Source organism: Anthonomus grandis, chromosome 14 (assembly GCF_022605725.1).
Source record: "Anthonomus grandis grandis chromosome 14, icAntGran1.3, whole genome shotgun sequence".
Taxonomy (NCBI): domain Eukaryota; kingdom Metazoa; phylum Arthropoda; class Insecta; order Coleoptera; family Curculionidae; genus Anthonomus; species Anthonomus grandis.
The window spans coordinates 22,706,627-22,726,963 of record NC_065559.1 but is presented as its reverse complement, the minus strand read 5'-3'; the positions used below and the strand labels follow the sequence as shown (position 1 = coordinate 22,726,963).

Genomic DNA, 20,337 nt, shown 5'->3' with positions numbered 1-20,337 from the left:
ATGGGAAATTTCGATACAGGCCAAGCTAACGGTCTAGTGAAATGTTCCATTCCGTGATAGACGCTACAATAATATTAAGGTAATTTTGTTAATGGAATATTGTACCAATATAGACTATTGTATTGCTGTCTATTTGCTATTGAATGATTTATATTTTGTAAAATTGAATTAATATATTGTATTGTATTGTATTGTAAATAAATCGGAAGTCTACCTAACTTTCAATGTTGACTTCTTTATAGAGTATCTTATCATATTTTATGAAAAGAAAATGCTTCATTTTTATTAAAGAGAAATAGTACTATTTTGCGCCTGTCAAAATAAGTGACAAATTTTTATGATATTATAAAGTGTGTTTTTTGCCATTTCTACATAAGCATTTGACATCATTACATCAGAAATGTTGCAAGCAAACAAACTGCCCACAGTTCCACGGCAATACTAATTCTAGCCTTTCAATGTTCTAAGGTTTTGCCTATTAACGAAGCCATCGTGGTGAAAATGGACCTCATCACTGAAAATGATATTTTGTTTGCAAAATCAGCAGATTGCTCAAGGATCCAACTAGTGAATTCTCTTCACTGTTCAAGAAATATGCAGCTGTAAATCTTCAATGAGAATTCGGTGAAGAATGCGAGTGCAAATCTCCAGTACAATTCTTGTACCCTATGACGAATGTACGTCTCTGGTCTTTCTGTAAAACTCTCCCGAACGTCATAATCATGCGACATTATGACTGTTGGCATTACTGGAAGTGAGTGAAAGGGCAAGTCTTAATTTCAATTCACAAATTAACGAGCTAAATATCCTAAATAAAAATTTAATTGTAACGATAAAAACGTTAGAAAATGAGTCTTCAACCTATAAGACTGAAATAAACTTACAAAGAATATACTTAAAGCTACAAAAAGACGTAAAAGACTTAACTAACTTAAATAAGAAGATGTTAGACTTCGTAAAGGTGTTGGAAATTGAAAAAGATACCTGTTATTCCGACATTTGTGCATTGAAGGAACAGTTACAGATATCTAAATCTGTTGTTATTAATTCTCCAACACAGCTACCAACTAGACCAAATACACCTGATGATAGTCGACCTCGGCTTCTCTTTGTTGGTGGAAATTGTAGCAGAGTGTTCCTAAAACATTTACGTTTAAAGTTTGAAGCTTACTACAAGGTCCAGTGTTTCCTGAAGCCGGGCAGTTCAAGCAGTGAAGTTATTAGGACAGCATCAAATTTAGTTAAGGACTTTACGAAAGAAGATTTTTTAATAGTAATGTTAAATGGAATTTGTTCTTCATCTGATGTTTTAAAAAATTTAATTCAAAATCATGTTGATACAAACACTCTAGTGATGACAAGCCCTTATACTTATTTAAACCATAATGTTATCTATAATAGTAAGGCCTTTTATCATACTTTTCATGCAAATAATATTAATCTGTATGGGATTTTAGAGTCTAATCACGCCAGTAACTTTGGTTCAGACTTGGCATCATTATTACATGCACATATTTTTAAATATTTTAAAATTAATATTTCATCGAATAAATTGTCTTTGAATCATCAAATTAATGAATCTGAACTGATTACTGATCGTGAATTGAATTCTTCTTTTTTATAGACGTGTCCACGAAGGTTGAATCTCATTCATGTTCATATTCTACTAGTAAGATTGAAATTAGTTCTTCGAAAAGCTTAAGTATCTTTATTCTTAATATACAATCCCTAAGAAACAAGATGGATGAGCTTCATCTTTTGCTGGACACATGTAATTTTCCTGATATTGTACTTCTGACTGAGCACTGGTTGAGGCCTAGTGAATGTTTTTTAATATCTGATTATGTTCCTATATCAAATTTTTGTCGTGAACAATCTATACATGGAGGAACCATGATCTTGGCTAGGCAAACAATTGAAACGATTTTTTGTAATATTGATAAGTATGATAATCTTCTATTAGAGAATATTTTTGAATTCTCTCTTTCTTTTTGTAAGCGTTTTAATTTATATATTCTTTGTGTTTATAGGCCACCTTCAGGAGATATTGCTATGTTTTTGGACAAACTTGATTCTCTTTTATCCCAGTTGTCCCTACACTCTAAGGTTATATTGGCTGGTGACTTTAATATCAACTACACTGATGAAACCTTGCCACGTACTTCTCTTTTAAGTATTTTAAATTCTTACGACTTGAAAATGCACGTTCTTTCTCCCACACGAATAACTTCTTCATCTGCAACTACAATTGACTATTTCTGTACAAATTTTGATAACGTTTTATGCACAGTACTCCCATCTGGTATTTCCGACCATGAAGCTATTCTTGCTAAAATGCCATATAATACTGTATTATCTTCATTTCATTATATGGGAAGAATTTTCAGCAGGAGAAATTTCAATGCTTTTTCTGCTGATACAGCTTCGGTAAATTGGAATGCACTTGAAACGGCTTCTGATCCACTTACTTTATTTTTTCAAGTTCTGTGTGATAAGATCAATCAGTGCTTTCCTAAAATGAGGCTTAAAACTAAGAAACGAAAACCATGGGCCGAACGAAAAACATGAACGAAAACAAGAGGCCTTAGAATTTCAGCTAAAAACCTCCGTTTTTTGACTAAATTGTGCAAATATACCACAAATGAAAATATCCTTGTATATCATCAGAAATACCGTAGTCTGTACAGAAAGACAATTAAAGCAGCAAAATCTAATTATTATAGGGATCGCTTAAATATGTCATCAAATAGGCAAAGAGAGTGTTGGTCGATTATTAATGATTTTAGACATTGCCATAGAAAAGTATATGAACCGGAGTTAAGACCTGACATTTTAAACGACTATTATTGTGATATACCTAATATTGTGCTAAAGGGCATTCGTAGTAACATTGATCCCTTACACTATCTTCAACAAGTGTCGGTTGAGCATTCATTTTTCTTTCATCCTGTCGATCTTACCGAAGTAAAAAATGAAATCAAACGCCTAAAAAACCATAAATCATCTGGAGCTGTTGGGATATCTTCGAGGTTGTTACTCTTTTTACCTGATTCAGCCTTAAATGCTTTAGTTTCTGCCATAAACAATTCTTTACATAATGGCATTTTTCCTTCATGTTTAAAAGAGGCAGTGGTTATCCCTCTTCATAACGGTGGAGATTTGGATCAGCCTTGTAATTTCCGTCCCATTTCTATTTTGTCTACCCTCTCTAAGATAGTTGAAAAACTTGCAAAAAGCAGAATTTTGTCCTTTTTACATCATAATGGCATTTTGTCTGCAAATCAGTTTGGATTTCAAGCCCGGAAAGGGACTCGTGATGCTGTTTTTAGCTTTTTGGAGAGCGTCTATGTGTCCTTGAATTCTAGAGAGTCATCGGCGGCAGTGTTTTGTGATCTATCCAAAGCATTTGACTGTGTGAATCATGGAACTGTTATCTAAGCTCGATAAATATGGTTTTAGGGGCGTAGCGTTGTGATGGCTTGAGTCCTATCTATCAAATGGTACTCAGAAGGTTACAGTGTCAGGGCGTTTGTCTGCTTCTAGATCTTTAAAATGCGGCGTTCCCCAGGGTTCAGTGTTGGGACCACTGTTATTTTTACTGTATGTGGGTTCATTGAAACTGCAGGTCAAGGTGCTTCAGTTTGCTGATGATACCACCATATTATGGAGCCATAAAAATTCTAATTATATTAAGACTTGTATCCTTGAAGACCTTCAGATTTTATCAGGGTGGCGTGCTTCCAACAGGCTCGTGTTTAATGTAAGAAAGACGTCTATTATGGGGTTTAAGTGCGATGTTCAGGGTCTGATGTTTGACGAAAATTCCCTCTTGCGGAATAAAGAGTGCTGCAAGTTCCTAGGAATTACCATTGATGGTCGCCTTCGGTTTGAAGATCATATTTTACATTTAGCTGGGAAATTATCTTCTGGATGTTTTGCAGTAAGAATGGCTAAACAAGAGCTGGGAGGGGTGGTTGCACGTTCAGTGTACTTTTCACTTATTGAATCTCATATTCGGTATGGCTTGCCTTTTTGGGGTTTAACCAATAAGGGGCTACTTAACATTGTCTTTGTTATTCAAAAAAAAGCAGTTAGATACCTGTGTTCTGCTAAGTTAAGAGATTCTTGCAAACCCCTCTTCATTTCTGAAAAAATCCTCTTTTTTCTTAAAAAAACTCTTTTTTAACTCTTCTTTGAAACAGCTGCTCTTTCTTATTCACAAAATTCCCAAACTACCCTCAGACACTGGACATTTGACTCGTCGTGTAAATGATGTTCCCCTCCCTATTCCTACGTCTTCCCTTACCAAAAACTCATTAATTTACATAAGTAAAAAAATTTACAATCATGTGCCTCTATGTGTTAGACATATATCGGATGTTAAGAAATTTAAAAGAGAATTAAAGACGCTTTTATTGGCTAAGGCATATTATAACCTGGATGACTTTTTTAATGGTAGGTTTTAACCTTGGACATGTTGTAAAGTTTTTTTTTTCCTTTTTTCGTCCCTAGTTTTGTCAACAAGTTTACCTTTATTTAGTAATTGATTGTTTTATTAAGTTATCTTTAATTCAAGTATGTTCAAAAAGTTTTGTCTTCTTGTGTTTAATTTTGTTCATTGATTTGTCAATTTTTGAAATTGTATTTTTGTTTTGTTTTTTTTTAGCTTGTAGGATGCTTGTACACAAGATTATTCTTATGTAATATAGCACATTTTCTTTTTTTCTTTCAATTATGGCGCGCAATTTAAATCTTGCGTTGTTATTGAAACACCCTTTATAACTACAGTATATTGTCTTAGAAACTAAGTATCAATTTAAGCATAGTCGTATTTATGCGTTAAATATTAAAATCGCTATCCATTATCAATGAAGCAAATTGATAGTGCCTGCAGATTTAAAAAAATGCTTTGTTAGTAGAGTTAGAACCTTATACTGTTGCTGAGTTTTTATTTTGTAAATGTTTTAATGTGTAATTTTTTTATGACTCTCCTTCTCTGACTCCATTTTCTAAATACTTTTTTATATTTTTTAAAATTGAGATACCTTTGACTATTGTAGGATCATACCGGCCTTATTTGAGTCATTCACTTATTCAGGCCATCATTAGTGTCACCAGGCAAAAATCTGGGGTGTTAGTAGAAATTATATAAAAAAAGTGGGAAACATTTAAATTTAAACTGCCGCCTTCACAGAAGAATGGCGTCTACCCGCCATTTATTTTAATATAAGAAGGAGAGCTCGTGCGTTCATTAAATGCCGTCAAGCTGGCATCCAACGACGCCAACGACGAGACGAGACAAATTTCTGTGTACGCAAACAAATTATTCATGGTCCGTCTTTGCCTAATAATTAAAATTAATCTGTATACAGTACGAATAACAATGTGATGTTGAGCTCGGGTTAATGTATGCGAAAAACGCCAGGCCGGGTGAATGTTTCGACAGTTACTTCCCTTCACGAGCTGCCGGGTAAATAAACACTAATTTTCCTTGTCTGGGCGGGGGATCTGGACAAGCTCCCTTTATATAATCCACCCCCGGAAAACTGTGCATAATGATTTTAGGACGGTTATTTTATTATAAAGGGGAATACCGACATTGTAAATGAAGTGTTAGGTAGAATTTATTAGTTTACCACTATTAGAACATTGAAAGGCTTGAATTAGCATTGCCGTGGAACTATAGGCAGTTTGTTTGTTTGCAACATCTCTGATGTAATGATGACAAATGCTTATGTAGAAATGGCAAAAAAACACTTCATAAAATAAAATATGATAAGATATTCTATAAAGAAGTCGTTTGAATATTGTTAAATGAATGCAGATAACGTCCTTATATTAGAGAAAAAGGCAACAACATTGCAACGCCGCGTGATTGAATTCTACCGACATAAGGAATCTTTACCAGTGACGTCGTCAAAAAATATTTACATGATAAATATTTATCAATTATAGATTTTGCTTCAAATTATTAACAATATTACGGTTTCTGAACTCTTTTTAGGTTTTTTTTAATGTACTTCATTAGATTGAAGGTACCTATCTAATAAAAAGTATTTTTATGGAAACTAAATATTTTATAATTACTATTGATTTCTTAATAAGTTTTTATTTTTCTACGGTTATCCCTTGATATGATGTTATGTCAATATCATATCTGATGCACTTTAAAACGTTTCGGAATCCCAAATAAATTCGTCTCAGTGGTCGAAAATTTACTTACAAGTAATCAAGCACAAGTGCTAGTAAACGGTGAGCTTTCCGAACCGTTCTCCACTGAGACGGGAGTTAGGCAGGGCTGCGTCCTGGCTCCTATTTTGTTCAATGTTTTCCTTGCGGCGCTATCGATCATTGTTGACAGAAATCTAACTGCTAGAGGGATTGGAATCAGATATAGGTATGATGGAGGACTTTTCAATTTAAAACGTCTTAGAGATAGAACAAGAGTGCGTTTTATCACGGATCTTCAATATGCGGATGAATGTGCGCTGATTGCGTACATAGCAGAAACCCTTCAGGAAATTCTTGCTTCTTATGCCTGGGCATACCAAGCATTAGGTCTAAAACTAAACACGTCAAAAACCAAGCTTCTTATAACTCCTGCATTAGATAATCCTCAGCTCATACAGGTCAATGGCGAGACTTTGGAGCAAGTTGAATGCTTTAACTACCTAGGTAGCGTATTTAGTACAAAACTAAACATAGACGACGAAATAGCAAACAGAATTAGCTCTGCATCAAAAGAGTATTGGAGTCTTAAGGATCGAGTGTTTTACAATCATAATCTGAGTCTTAAAACGAAAACGGCAGTATATAGAGCAATAATTGTATCAACGCTATTATATGGCTGCGAATCATGGATCCCATACAGACGGCATATAAAGGCTCTTGAACAATTTCAGCAACGGCAACTGCGACAAATGATGAGAGTCAAATGGTTTCATAAAGTTTCTAATAATGAGGTTCTGCAAAGATCAAACTGTATAAATATTGACACTATGGTACCAAGGGTGAGATGGCTGGATCATGTATACAGAATGGACGAACGGCGCTTACCAAAATCTCTTTTGTATGGAGAAGTAACAGAAGGTGCAAGGAGGTCGGGAGGCCAATACAAACGCTTCAAAGATGTCGTCCACGATGATTTAAAGCTATTGGGAATTGAAAACAACTGGGAAGAGATAGTCAACAATCGTGCCCAATAGAGAAGAGCGACGACCGTTGCTCCTCAACCGACTAGAAGAACCCAAAGACCGGCTCTGCAGGAATTTCCGTGTGATGTTTGTGGCCGGATTTGCAAATCTCGCATAGGATTGTTTAGCCATAATAAAACTCACCAAAGACTGTAGCTTTATCTTTAGTTTAGATTTATCTTTTATAATGTAATAATTTTTTAAATTTTTTACTCGGTAATCGAGCTCGGCAATATAGAAAGAAAGAAAGAAAGAAAATGTGCTATATTACGTAAGACAACAAAATCTTGTGTACAAGCATCCTAAAAACTAAAAAATTCCAAATTCACTTTAAATTTCAAACAAACATAACTTCTAAAACACTTTACCATAAAATTTACACACATTACCAAAATTAATCATAACAAAACAGATTGAGAAAAAAAAGCATCTTTTTGATAAATTTCATTAAAAAAATCGTCAAGGCTATACAATCACTAAACAAAAAAAAAAAAAAAAAAAACTACACTAAAAAAACTAACTAAACTAAAAATTAAACTTAAACTACACTCTCCAAAAAGCCGAAAACAGCGTCATGAGTCCCTTTTCCCGTTTGAAATCCAAACTGATTTGCAAATAAAATGCAATTATGTTGCAAAAAAGATAAAATTCTGATTTTTGCAAGTTTTTCAACTATCTTGGAGAGGGTAGATAATATAGAAATTGGACGAAAATTACATATATATATATATATATTTAAATAAATATATATATAGTTTTTGTTTGCGATCTTGCCATTCCAAGTTTTTTAGAAGCGATTTTAGATTTTTTTTTGGTTTGACGATGTTATTTTTGCGTTTGCCCAAAGTCGTAATAAATCATCTTATCTCTGGGTTGTTGCCCTTTGTCGATTGGAATAAGGGGCTCTTCTTACTATGCCGTAAATTTGGCTGCTATTCCAAGCTCTGGAAACCGCAGAATGACTTACATTAAGCATTTGGGCTACACGACGCCTTGACTAAAACCCAAAAAAATGGTTCGTATATAAAATTATTCCTTAGGAATCACCCTTGCTTTGAATGAAAACTCAATTTAAGTACCTCCAAAAGTTTCCAAGTGATCCTCAAAAAAATGTACTGGAAAAAATGAACTTGAGACAAAAAGTTCAATCATATTTTTTACACACAGAACTAATCAGAGTATCCACTATAAAATATTAAAGCAATTACAGCAATATCTTAAATAGGTCGGAAGTTATATGCAAAAATGTCCAAGAATAATGAACATATTTAAGGTTCCTAATTTTATATCAAAAACCTCAAATCTGATGAGCGTTAAATCCTGATAGGCTTAAATGGTTCTAGCTAAAAAAATACTAATCCCATAAAAATGCTTGATATATGAAATTGATTTTGAGGAATCACCCTTTCTTTGAATGAAAACTCCATTTAAGTACCTCCAACGGTTCCAAGTGATTCTTGAAAAACTAAAAAATCTGCTTGGACTTGAAACAATTTGCCAATGCCTCCAGTTCGGTGAGCTATCTACAAGTCTTTTGAATTTTTTTAAAATTGAGACTCGCTCTGCAATTATATACAATTTAATTTGTTCAAATTTAAAATCAGACGTTTCGTCTTCCAGAAACCATCATCAACTTAATATTCGTTATTATGGTTCGAGGTATGGCTTCGATCAATGTCACTGCTCTAGCAACTTGAAATTCATTGAGGTATACCCTACGTATCCTCCTTCTATCCAATACATCAACATTCATTGTTAAAATTTAAAAAAATTATTACCTATCTCGAAGTAAGGTAAAGTGAAACTAAATAATAATTTCATCATCTATTGAGATAACAATGGAAAAACATTGGTTTATTGTTTTTATGTAGCTAGAAGCAAAAAAAAGTAAACAACAACTGAAATTTCTTTCCTTTCATGATATAGAATTAGTAAAGGAGGCTAAACCCTGGAAAGCGTTTAGCTCCTTCATTTCATCACCATTCTTCCTTTATCGAAATTTCCACCCGAAAGCCTTAGTCTGCCAGTCGCTGTAGTACATCTGAATGTCATAATTGATATGTTCATACACATCATGAGAACGATCATCACATGGCCTTGTCCTAAGTAAACATTGCGCCATTCTCCTATATCCTTCATTCTCTTATGTGCCGCCATAGCCTCTCTTTTAGTCCAGACTTAGAGTTCTGTTAGTCCAAGAAGAATATTTAGAGGTGTCGCAGGTGTTGTTCTCATGCCTCCACTTAGTCCCAAATAGACCAGTCTTTGCAGTCTACCCAGTTTTTGGATGTTGGTGACCTTTAATGCCGTTGGTCACGGATCTGTATGAGACCCTTGGTCGTATGACTACAGTGTAAAGCCGCTGGAGAACATGCGGTGTTAGACCCCATCTTGTACCTATTGTTTCCCATAACTGCAGTATTAGCACCGTTGCCTTATTTACTACCGGTTCTACGTGTGTTTTAAACGGGAGTTTGTTGTCTACAGTAACTCCCAAGTATTTGACCTGCTGCCATAATCTTAGACAAGTCTGATACATAGTGGGAGGTTTCAAGTCTGTCAAATTCCGCCTCTTAACTCCCAAGTATTTGACCTGCTGCCATAATCTTAGACGAGTCCGATACATAGTGGAAGGTTTCAAGTCTGTCAAATTCCGCCTCTTAGTAAAGAGAATGAGCTCGGTCTTCTCTAGGTTGACTGACAGCCCTGTCTACTGACACCACTGTTCCACCACCCTGCACGAGGCTTATATGCGCTCACAGACTCTATTTAAGTTATAGAGAGACTTCAAGTTCTAGCTTCCTGAGGAGACTTTCCATTACCAGACATTAGAGGTGTGGCAAAAGGTAACTACCTTGTAAGCAGCCACCTTTCACCCTGGTCGCGACACGACAATCTCCTAGTGTAGTATTGATTTTTCCGATCTACCGTTTTGATTCACCTGACCAAGTGAGCTGGAGTACCCGTGGTCAGAAGGGCGTGACAGATGGTATCTGTTTTCGTCTGATTAAATGCTCCTTCTACGTCAAAGAAATGAGCAGGTGCCATTTCTTTGTTCTCTATAGCTTTTTCAGCTTTGCTCACTAAAGAGTGAAGTGTGGTTTCCGTCAACTTTCTTTTTATGTAGGCATGCTGACTTCTATTGAATGGCGATTCTGTTAGAATCTCCTCTGTTATCTACCTATCTATAAGCCTCTCAGACATTATTAGAAATTAAGTCAGGCTTATTGTCCTAAAAAACTTTGGTTGGCGGTTTTAGGATAAAAACCACATCTGATGCCCTCAATGCTACTAGAACATACCCTCATACTCAAGAACCCTCTTTACGTAAGAGAGTGCAGTTTTGAGAACTACCTGCAACATTATGGGTATAATTCCATTAGGCCTCGCAGCATTATATAGACTAAAGTCACCCATATGCTTGCTCGATTACTATGTTAGCTCATTTTAATATTGTGTATTACCTAAGTTTACAGTTTTTAATTTTACTTAATCATATTTTATTATATATTTATATTATAGAGTTCAAGTGTTATAGTCTCTCGAAGATTAACTATGGACGGAAATTCTCTACTTGATAAGACCAAAGTGAATTTTCAACAATACGGAACACCTTCTTATTATGTTCTACCATTCCGGCAGAGAGTTTATTTCCAGATACTGGTTCGCTAGATCGCCCGATTTATGCGTTTTTCTTTTGGAGTATTATTTATTAAGTATATTATCTGCGATTTTTGGTCATCAAAATGTGAAAGTGAGAGCTATCATGCTATACCATTGGTTGGATAATAACGGACAATATTTTAAACATTTAATTTATTAGAAGAATTATTTTTATTTTTTTCTGATTTAGAAACTTAAAAATTAAAAAAGAAAAATATACATACATTATCTTTCAAATAAATGAAGCTTCAAATCCATAATCGTATATAACACAAAATTAAAGCCGAGGTTTTGTTCGTTATCCCTCAACTTTATAAAAGTAAAAAAAAAAACTAAAAGGTACAAACAAGTACGTATTTTTATAAATGCTTTACTAAGACTTAAACAAAAAAATGCGAAAACCTTCACTCACAAATCAGGCTTTCAATTGACCCATCTTCAAATAAGTCTTCGGGACCCTTCGGCACATACCTATTATGTAAATATAATTCCCTTTATCACTTCTTCATAAGGTCTGTCCGATGTTCTATTATCACGTGATACTTTCGGTCCCGTATATTTTTCTCTGTGTGCATCTTTGTCGATACTTCACGTAAGTATGTCATATATATCGGAAAGAAAGCTGGCGCTATCAACAGGCCGACGAAAAAGGATATAAGGGACGAGCGACCGGTGGATCGACAGTGCGGGGGGAGGGGGGGAGGAGGTGAAGAGGCGAATGGAATGTTCAACGCGCCCAGTTGCAACAAGTAAGAGCGAGTCAGCAACAGATGGCATAGGGAGGGCAGCTACAGTGGCAACCAGTTGCTATCGCGACCCCCCACCTTCCTTCCTTCCCCGATGTTCGATTTTCATAGGCGTCGGAGGTTATATTTATTTGTATGTTTCGCATGAATAAAAATAGAGAGTTTGGTAAGAAGAATGCTTAATAATGGTAATTTACTAGTTGGTGTCGTCTACTTTCCACCTCAGTCTGGTTTTGATGGCTATAAGATCTTTTGTGCGACTGCCGAAAAAGTTTGGCGAAACAATCGAAATGCAAATATCATTATATTTGGAGACTTCAATTTACCCAATATACCATGGGAAATTGACCATGAAGATATGGTTCCGAAGAAGTTTAACTCTGCAGAGGATGAGCTGCTCTTAAATACAACTTTATATTTGGAAATGATTCAGGTCAACGTTATTAAGAACCATATGGGTAAACTTTTGGATCTGATCTTTACAGACACGCCCCACAACATCAAGGAATCTCTTGTCGATCAACCATTGTGTAGGCTTGATTGCTATCATCCAGCTTTGGAAATGCAGGTTCATCATGGGAAATATTCCCACATGTAAAATAGAGCTAAGACCAAAGTCCATTTATTTGAGCGTGCGAATTATCAGGAAGTTACTCAATATTTTGCTTCAGTCGATTGGGATCAAGTGTTTCATCGTAATACTGTTGATGAAATGGTGGTTGAATTTTATAAGCATATAATATTTGTTGTTAATAAGTTTGTGCCCCGCAAGACTATTGAGCACGAAAAGTATCCATTATGGTACAGTCAAGAACTGAAAAACAAAATTGCTTATAAGAACAGGCTTCAGAGAAAATATAAAAGGTCAGGTCTACAAGGGGACTACGATAATTATTCTGCGGTTAGATTAAAAATAAAGTACCTTATGGATTTGTGTTACCTTCTCTTTGTCACTAATACAGAACAAATGATACCAGATAATATGAAGTATTTTTGGGCCTATGTTAACAATCTGCGTAAAGATAAAGGAATACTAAAATCTATGGAATACAAGGGGATGACTATGGAGACTCCCGAGGAAGTATCTGAGGCTTTTGCTGACCATTTTGAATCCTGCTATTCGGATTTTTCTAACAAATGCATTACATCTGTTCCAGAAAATCTGGTGTCTGTTCTTTCACATCATATTTTTATCAATGAAGAAATACTGGACAAACTTAACTCATTGGATGCCTATAAAGGATCAGGTGAGATATCTGATGGTATCTCACCAGTGTTTATCAAAAAATGTTTATCTCTGTTGGTTGAGCCTCTTCGGTTAATTTTTCAGAGGTCATTTGATATATTTTCATGTCCCACGTATTGGAAGCTCTCAGTTCTATTCCCTATTTTTAAAAGTGGACGCAAAACTGAGATTGGAAATTATAAGGGTGTTTCTTTGCTTTCAGTTTTCTCCAAAATATTTGAATCAATTTTGACTGATGAAATATAAACAATAAAACATGGCTTTTACAAAAGTAGATCAACGGCGACAAACCTAGCGGATTTTCAGGATTTTTTACGTGAAAATATCGAAAAAGGCTATCAGATTGATGTTGTTCACACCGATTTACAAAAAGCATTCGATAGTGTATGCCATGGTCTGTTGATAAAGAAACTTGAAGCATTGGGAGTACATGGATCATATCTGAAGTGCATCGATTCATATTTGAATAGTCGTACTCAACAAGTCAAGCTAAGGGGAACAACTTCAAGGCAAATTCGAGTGCCTCAGGGATCACATGTTGGGCCAATTTTGTTCCTTTTATACACAGGGTGTTTCAAAAGTCATGGTCCAAACTGAAAGGGGGGGTAGGGGAGGCTATTTGGAATCACAATAACCCCCTATGTTGTTATCCGATTTTTGATGGTTTAGAAGTTATAGCTGTTTTTCACTTTTTTACTATAATTTACTTCTGGCTTAAAAAATTATTTTATTAAAAAAATATAATTTTTTAGGGATAAATTATTTAGTATAATTAGGGATTTAATTGTCTAGGGATTTATTTTTTAAATATATTTTTTTAGTATTTTATTTAAAAAATGTCAAGTGTTTTTAATAAAAGTATATCATAAAAAAAATTGTATTATCGCTGCAGAAAATCATGTTTAATTTTTTTGTGGTTTCTTTAAAAACAAATTTTACCGTTTTAATGAGGCAGCACAGTACAGAAAGGCGCTGCAAGAATTTAAACCAATGTTTTAAAAATTCTTACAACTTATACCCTTTCAATAGAAACGTTTAACTTAAAGGTCTTTATCTGTTTAATATAAGTTAAGTAAATTTTTAGAAAAATGGAACGTAAAAGAAATAAAAGCTAAAATAAACGCCAGCCGGCTCTTATACACAAACGACATCGTCTTATAAAATTTCTTTTTAAGTTTCTAAATTTTCGAGCATTGTTTCGTAAACTTGTTGCTGCATCTCGCAGGTTTTGACGAATCTGATTTTCAGTATTATTTTCCGTTTGGTATACAAGTTCTTTAAAGTATCCCCATAAAAAATAGTCAAGAAGATTAAACTCAGGTGAGCGCGGCGGCCACGATACCACTCCTCCCCTGCCTATCCAACGATCTGGGTAAGCACCATTTAGATAGTCTCTGATTATTCGTGCACTATGCGCTGGCGCTCCGTCGTGTTGCAGCTACATTCTTGCCCGTAATTCCAGAGGCACATCTTCCAAAAGGTCATAAAGTTGGTGTTCTAAAAAATCTAGGTAGCTCTCTCCATTTAATCTGACCGGTAACTCGAAAGGGCCAATCAGCCTACCACCGAGAATTCCTGCCCACAAATTTACACCAAATTGGTACTGGAAGCGATCTTGCCTTATTATTCTCGGATTTTCTACAGCCCAATAGTGAAGATTGTGAATATTAAATATACCAAGTCTTTGAAATGAAGACTCATCGGACCACAAAATGCAGTAAAAAAATTCCGGGTCTTGCAGCGTCGAAGCATTTCTCTGCAAAATGCTACTCTAGGCGCGTAGTCACGGGGTGAGAGGGCTTGAACACGTTGCACGTGGTATGGATGCTGGTTGTTCCTCCGCAACATGCGATGTATCGTAGCTATAGCTAATCCAGTAGCTCTAGAAATTCTACGAATACTTGTAGAAGGGTCCGCCTCTATCAAGGCAAGCACCTCTTCATCATCCAACCGCGGTCTGCCTATTTGTTGTACATCACCAGGTATTTCTCCCCGCAAATATGAGTTATGTACTCGTATGAACACTCTGTGATCGGGAAAGCATTCACGATCCGGATAACGAAAACGATACTCTCTTGCAGCAAGGCGAGCGTTCCCACCGCACAATCCATAAATGTAATGCATTTCAGCATATTCCCGTGGGGTATGCCGATCCGGTATCTCGATGCAGATTAATTATTACTTTAATGGTATAATAGGTCAGAAAATAGAAAAAAAATCGATTAATACGTTCGCTAAAGACAAACAGAAAACAATACAGAAAATATCAACAATAGTCGGTTTGGCTATTTAAAATGGTCCATGTGAGAATACCATTTTTGTTTGTGGCTCTTGATAGCATTCTGAATTCCAATTTAAAGGTCAAGCGCACTTAAATAGTACCAAATTTGTGGTATGCAAGCAAAAAATGTGGTATGATTTTATTTCTTTTACGTTTCATTTTTCTAAAAATTTTCTTAACATACATTGATCAAATAATAAACACTATAAGGTAAATATCTTCAGAGATATTTTGATGGATTTTGAGTATTATGGTGAATTTAATTATAAGATAGTGGTAGCCAAAGGGGCTATTATGCATATAGGTACGTCTCTAATGGACCCGTCGTGCCCCACCGAGGGTTACCAGAGGCAAATAGCCTTGGAAACCAATGGGGCACTCTGGTTTGAAAAACTCAATGTCGCTGGGTAAGTTGTATTGTTTTAACCCAGATATTTGACCCTAGAGCGCGTGAGTTCTGGGCACTCTCCGATGTGGTCTGACGTGGTCTATAGTTTCATCCTCAAAACTGCTATGTAGTTGTTCGCAATACCTATGGTGTGAAGATGATGTCTTAAATGCCAGTGTTCGATGAAAAAAACCCTGTCACTAGCCGAATTTTCCGACTCTTAAGGGAGTTGTATGGTGAGATAGGCAGAGAACCCATCTATGTGTGCGTTAACCTGTCTTATGCCAGGTGCTTCTGTGGATCTCCAGGACTCGTCCATGCACTTGTCCAGCAGACCTTTGTTTGACACAACGGCTACACATTTGGCTGTACCGATTATAGGTTCAGGGTCTACCGACCGCTTGGCAGATCGTAGTCTAGGCAAGAAAATTGTAATGGTATTACTGGCGCTTACTAATTTATCTCGGGCGCCACCATTAAGTTTAATGTGGATGAGGGACCACGGCCTATCGGGTAGCCTTTAGACAGTGGAGAAAGTAATCCAGGTCTTCTGTGTAAGTGAAACTATAGGCAACATTGTAACAAAATCACATTTATTCATCCCAAAAGCTAACATGTCATCTCTGTTAGCAAACTTCTCAATAAGCCTTACATACGGCCAAATTCAATACGGTGCGGTGTGGGAAGAGGAGGGGTGCAATGAAGAGAACCCATGTCGGTAAGCAAAATGTAAAAGCGGTACGGTAATTTATGGCAGTGAATAAACGGATCAGATACAGCCCAGAGAAAATAAAACATGAAACGGTCAGTATTAATCGGAATGGTAAGCGGTAAGTCTGTAAGACAGGATATTTAAGCGGTCTAATATGGAAAATAAATGCGGTCGCTCGTAACATTGGCCAACTCTGTTTAAAATGTCGGTAGACGCGGTCTTAATTATGTAGGTAAAAGATAGCAATGTTGTCAGGTTGGGATAATGGGATAATATCCAATGCAGGGTGCTATCTCGTAAGGGGTCCGACATGTAGCCCCCTAGCACTTTTTAAGGAACACACAGTGTTACCCCGTAACGGTCTGGCACACAACCCCGTGTATCCTGTGGACACTAGGAATAATGGAATAATGTCCAATGCAGGGTGATTCCTCGTAACGGTCCAACACGTAGCCCTCTGCACTTTATTATATTAAGGAATACACAGTGTTACCCCGTAACGGTCCGGCACGCAACCCCGTGTATCCTGCGGACACTAGGATAATGTCCAATACACAGTGTTACTCTGTAACGGTCCGGCACGCAACACACAGGGTTGCATCCTAGGCACTAGGAATAGGAATTTGCCTACCTTCTTACCTATTATACTTACATGCTGACAACAGCGGCGGAGTGAAGGAGCTGGCGGCGGAGAAGCGATGTTCGGTACTGTGGGGTTTACCTCGGTCGGTTACTGCTGGTCGGTCTTCTCGGTCGGACTGTTCTCAGCGAACTGCTACTCAACCAACGGACTGAGCGGACTCAACGGACTGCCGGTCAGTGCATCGCGTTATATAGAGCACGGACATGCGCGGTAGTTAGTAAACGCGGTAACAGTAGTGGTGGTACGGACACGAACGGTGCTGAGGTATTTAACGCGATATTAACTTAATAATTAAGGATAATATAAGATAAATAAAAGAATTACAGAAAATTTAGTAACTTCGTTACAAAATCTTGCTTTTATGTTTTGAGCATAGGAACCAAGACAAGTTGAACCTTGCAGTCCACCTTCAGCAACTCCTCCAGAACCTTTATGCACTTCAGTAGGAGCTTGGAGCTCACTTTCTTGGCAGTAATAACCTAATGGCAGCCCTGCTATCCGAGCAGATTGATATTACTGTATTGCGATGTTCGCAATTTAGGATTTTTTTGATCGGGACCTGGTGCCTTCCAGTTATATAGTCGTCTAATTATATTAGACGTTTCTAAGGTGCATTTTGTCGTTCGTCGATATATTCTGTCAAACGTTGGCATTGTTCTTTTAAATTATGTGAGAACTTTGCAACGAAGTTTTTCATTGTTGCCGATAAGCACGTCAGGTTGCCGCTTTCAACTATTGCTTGTTCTTGAACGTTTTCATTCTCCCGAAGCATCTGTAGGCTGTCAATAATTTTCTATGTTATCCTGTAGGTCATTTAAGGTTTGCTCATTACTTATTTCCTCGATTGATGGAATTAATATGGATTTCCGCGTTCAGGTTATTCCTAAAAATATTAAATCGGTATTGATTAGCGACTCTCTGTGCCGTCACGTTTTCTCTGGTTACTTCCTGCAGAACTGAACTTGTAACTGTTGCTTGTACCCAATCATTGGGTGAGTGCTAGCTGAGCTTTCTGCACCCTTTGTTGGCCTTTAGGGGTTGAGAACTGAAGTGGAGTTGTGGCTTCTTGTATGAGAGGAGCTCTTCTCCTCCTCAGCACTATGCTATGGACGGTTCGCATGTTGTCATGTGCAGGGATAGCTCCAGACATGCCTTGACGATCCCAGTTTAAATATATACTAGAACTCTCTTAAATATATACTATATACTCCTAGAAAGAATCTAGCTTTAGTTATCGAAGCTTTGAAAATTTTTTTTAATACTGCTGAATGTCTACCTTTGACTAAAGTTATATATTCGTTTATAAAAAAATAAAGATATTAAATCTCTTTCAGAGAGGTTATTTACAGGTTTTATTTTAAATAATGAAACACATAAATGACAAGTGCTCTTACTGCCACTGGAGACTAGTGTAAAAGTTACTTACAGTACTCCTAAGAGGATTTCACACCCAGGCTAGAACATACTGCAATGACTAAGACCACATGTGGCATGCACATGGCAGGTAATGGTATAGAATAGTACGGAATCGTAGGGACCCTAATGAAAACACGTGGAACCTAAGTATAGTTTCCACAGAAAATCGACAATAAAAAGGTATTACCTTAAGATCTTTCGGCATTCTAGGAAGGTGTTTCACTGATCACAGTCATTCAGAAAAAGAACCAAGTTGGTCGATAATCGAACCTCCTCGGTTACAATTTTAGAAAATAATCCCCATTTATCATTAATAATGATGCCAAACATAACCAAAATAACACACTACCAAAGGATTTTGTTCCTAAGTAGAAGGTAAATATTAGGAAAAATACGGTAACAAATCTTAGTCACTATGGGTTAGCCCACTAAATGCAAAAAAGAAGATACGAAGCATGATCGTTCACTGCCTGGCGATCTAGTGCCATCTCGTGACAAGAGTGGTAATAATAAAAACCGCTTCAGCTTTATTGTGCTGTATGCTGGCAACAAGTAAGCCTATGGAAGGATTTATAGATTTGTATTATTAGGCTACAATTTGTTTTGTTATTTATTTTATGCTGAAAGATTAAATAAATATTGAGAATAAAAAACTTGTTATTTTAGTAAGCAACCCCCAAAAATAAAAACGCTACAATAGATAATATAAAATTATAATAATGTATTTCTTGGGTATGTTGGGGTTGGTAAATGTTCAGTTTATGGTAAACCTTCGTTTTTCTAATGTGACTTTATGCTACAGAACAACTTGTTTATTTATTTATTTATTTATTTCAGGAATTGAAGCGATAATGTCGGAATTCTTTAATGACACCACAACAGCCTTCTATGTTATCCTCATCGTTTGGCTTGCAGACCAGTACGACGCGATTTGCTGCCATACTCCCATAACGAAAAGACATTGGTTAAAGTAAGTACATATTTATGCTTATCTCATTATTCTTTTAAATATGGTCTTTATATTACGTTACAAAGGGGTTACTTATAACATGGTACAGTTAGAATTTATCTATAGATATAGATGTTTAAATAACATCTATTCCTGTAAAATTTAAGAAATATTCAACCATATATATATCTCATATAACATTGTAAGCCTCATTATAGTCATAGGTCTCTTATAATCGCATTTGTCTTGAATTCTTTTATCCTCGCGTTTAAAGTGCAAGGTTACTTGGGACTGTGATAACAAATATGATTAACCTAAGGATTAACACCCTTAAGGATCAGCATCTTATTCGGTAACACGCTGCATAAAAAAGATTTTTTTTTAAATCGCTTAGATGATAGTAACATAGTGAGGAATTGACATTTTTTTATTTTAATGATGTAAAATATTACTTTTTTAAAATATTATTTCTTCATTAATTTTCAATATGGCTAGTGGCGTTGCAAAGTTCTTGTTCATGAAAAAAAATCACAATACTATCGGAACTATTTCTATAAGTTATATACAAATTATGATAAAGTTTTGCCAACACAAGTTAAGAAAAAACACTCATTATTAACATAATATATATTATATCAATCTATGTTTGATAATAACATGTATTAACTATTCAAATTTCGTGCCAATATTCCGATCGTTACTTGACTGAACTGACTGCTATCGGCGATACGACCGCTCATATACTCGGCAGAGCGCTGTTCCGGAAGCTTCTCGTTAACCTCGAGATGTCGTGCGGTGTGCGACTTAAATCATTCAGAATGACGGAGAATCAGCTGATTTCTCGGTGTTTATAATATCGTTACAGTATCAATGCCTCCTACCTTTTAACTAGTAAAACGAACTATAGAAGAAAATATCACTGTATCCTACACAGCTATAGACATCTAGCACCTCTTACAAATAATGTTATATTACGAAAATATAATTAGGGACACCAGTCGTCTGGTGTTATAACTCGAATAATTATAATGTTTTAACTGTACTTGTAAAATAGCAAAACGCTAAACTACATAGTTCATGATGAATTCCAAACACCCTTT

At 36.0% G+C, this 20,337-nt stretch overlaps 1 protein-coding gene across 1 annotated transcript in view; it reads left to right on the top strand.

Annotated features, from left to right (window-relative positions):
* Positions 1-20,337, top strand: part of LOC126744359 (membralin) — a 430,191-nt gene that overhangs the window by 191,323 nt on the left and 218,531 nt on the right. Inside the window, exon 8 of the mRNA XM_050451737.1 lies at positions 19,126-19,258. Coding sequence (XP_050307694.1) covers positions 19,126-19,258 — 133 coding nt within the window. The remainder of the gene's footprint in view (positions 1-19,125; positions 19,259-20,337) is intronic.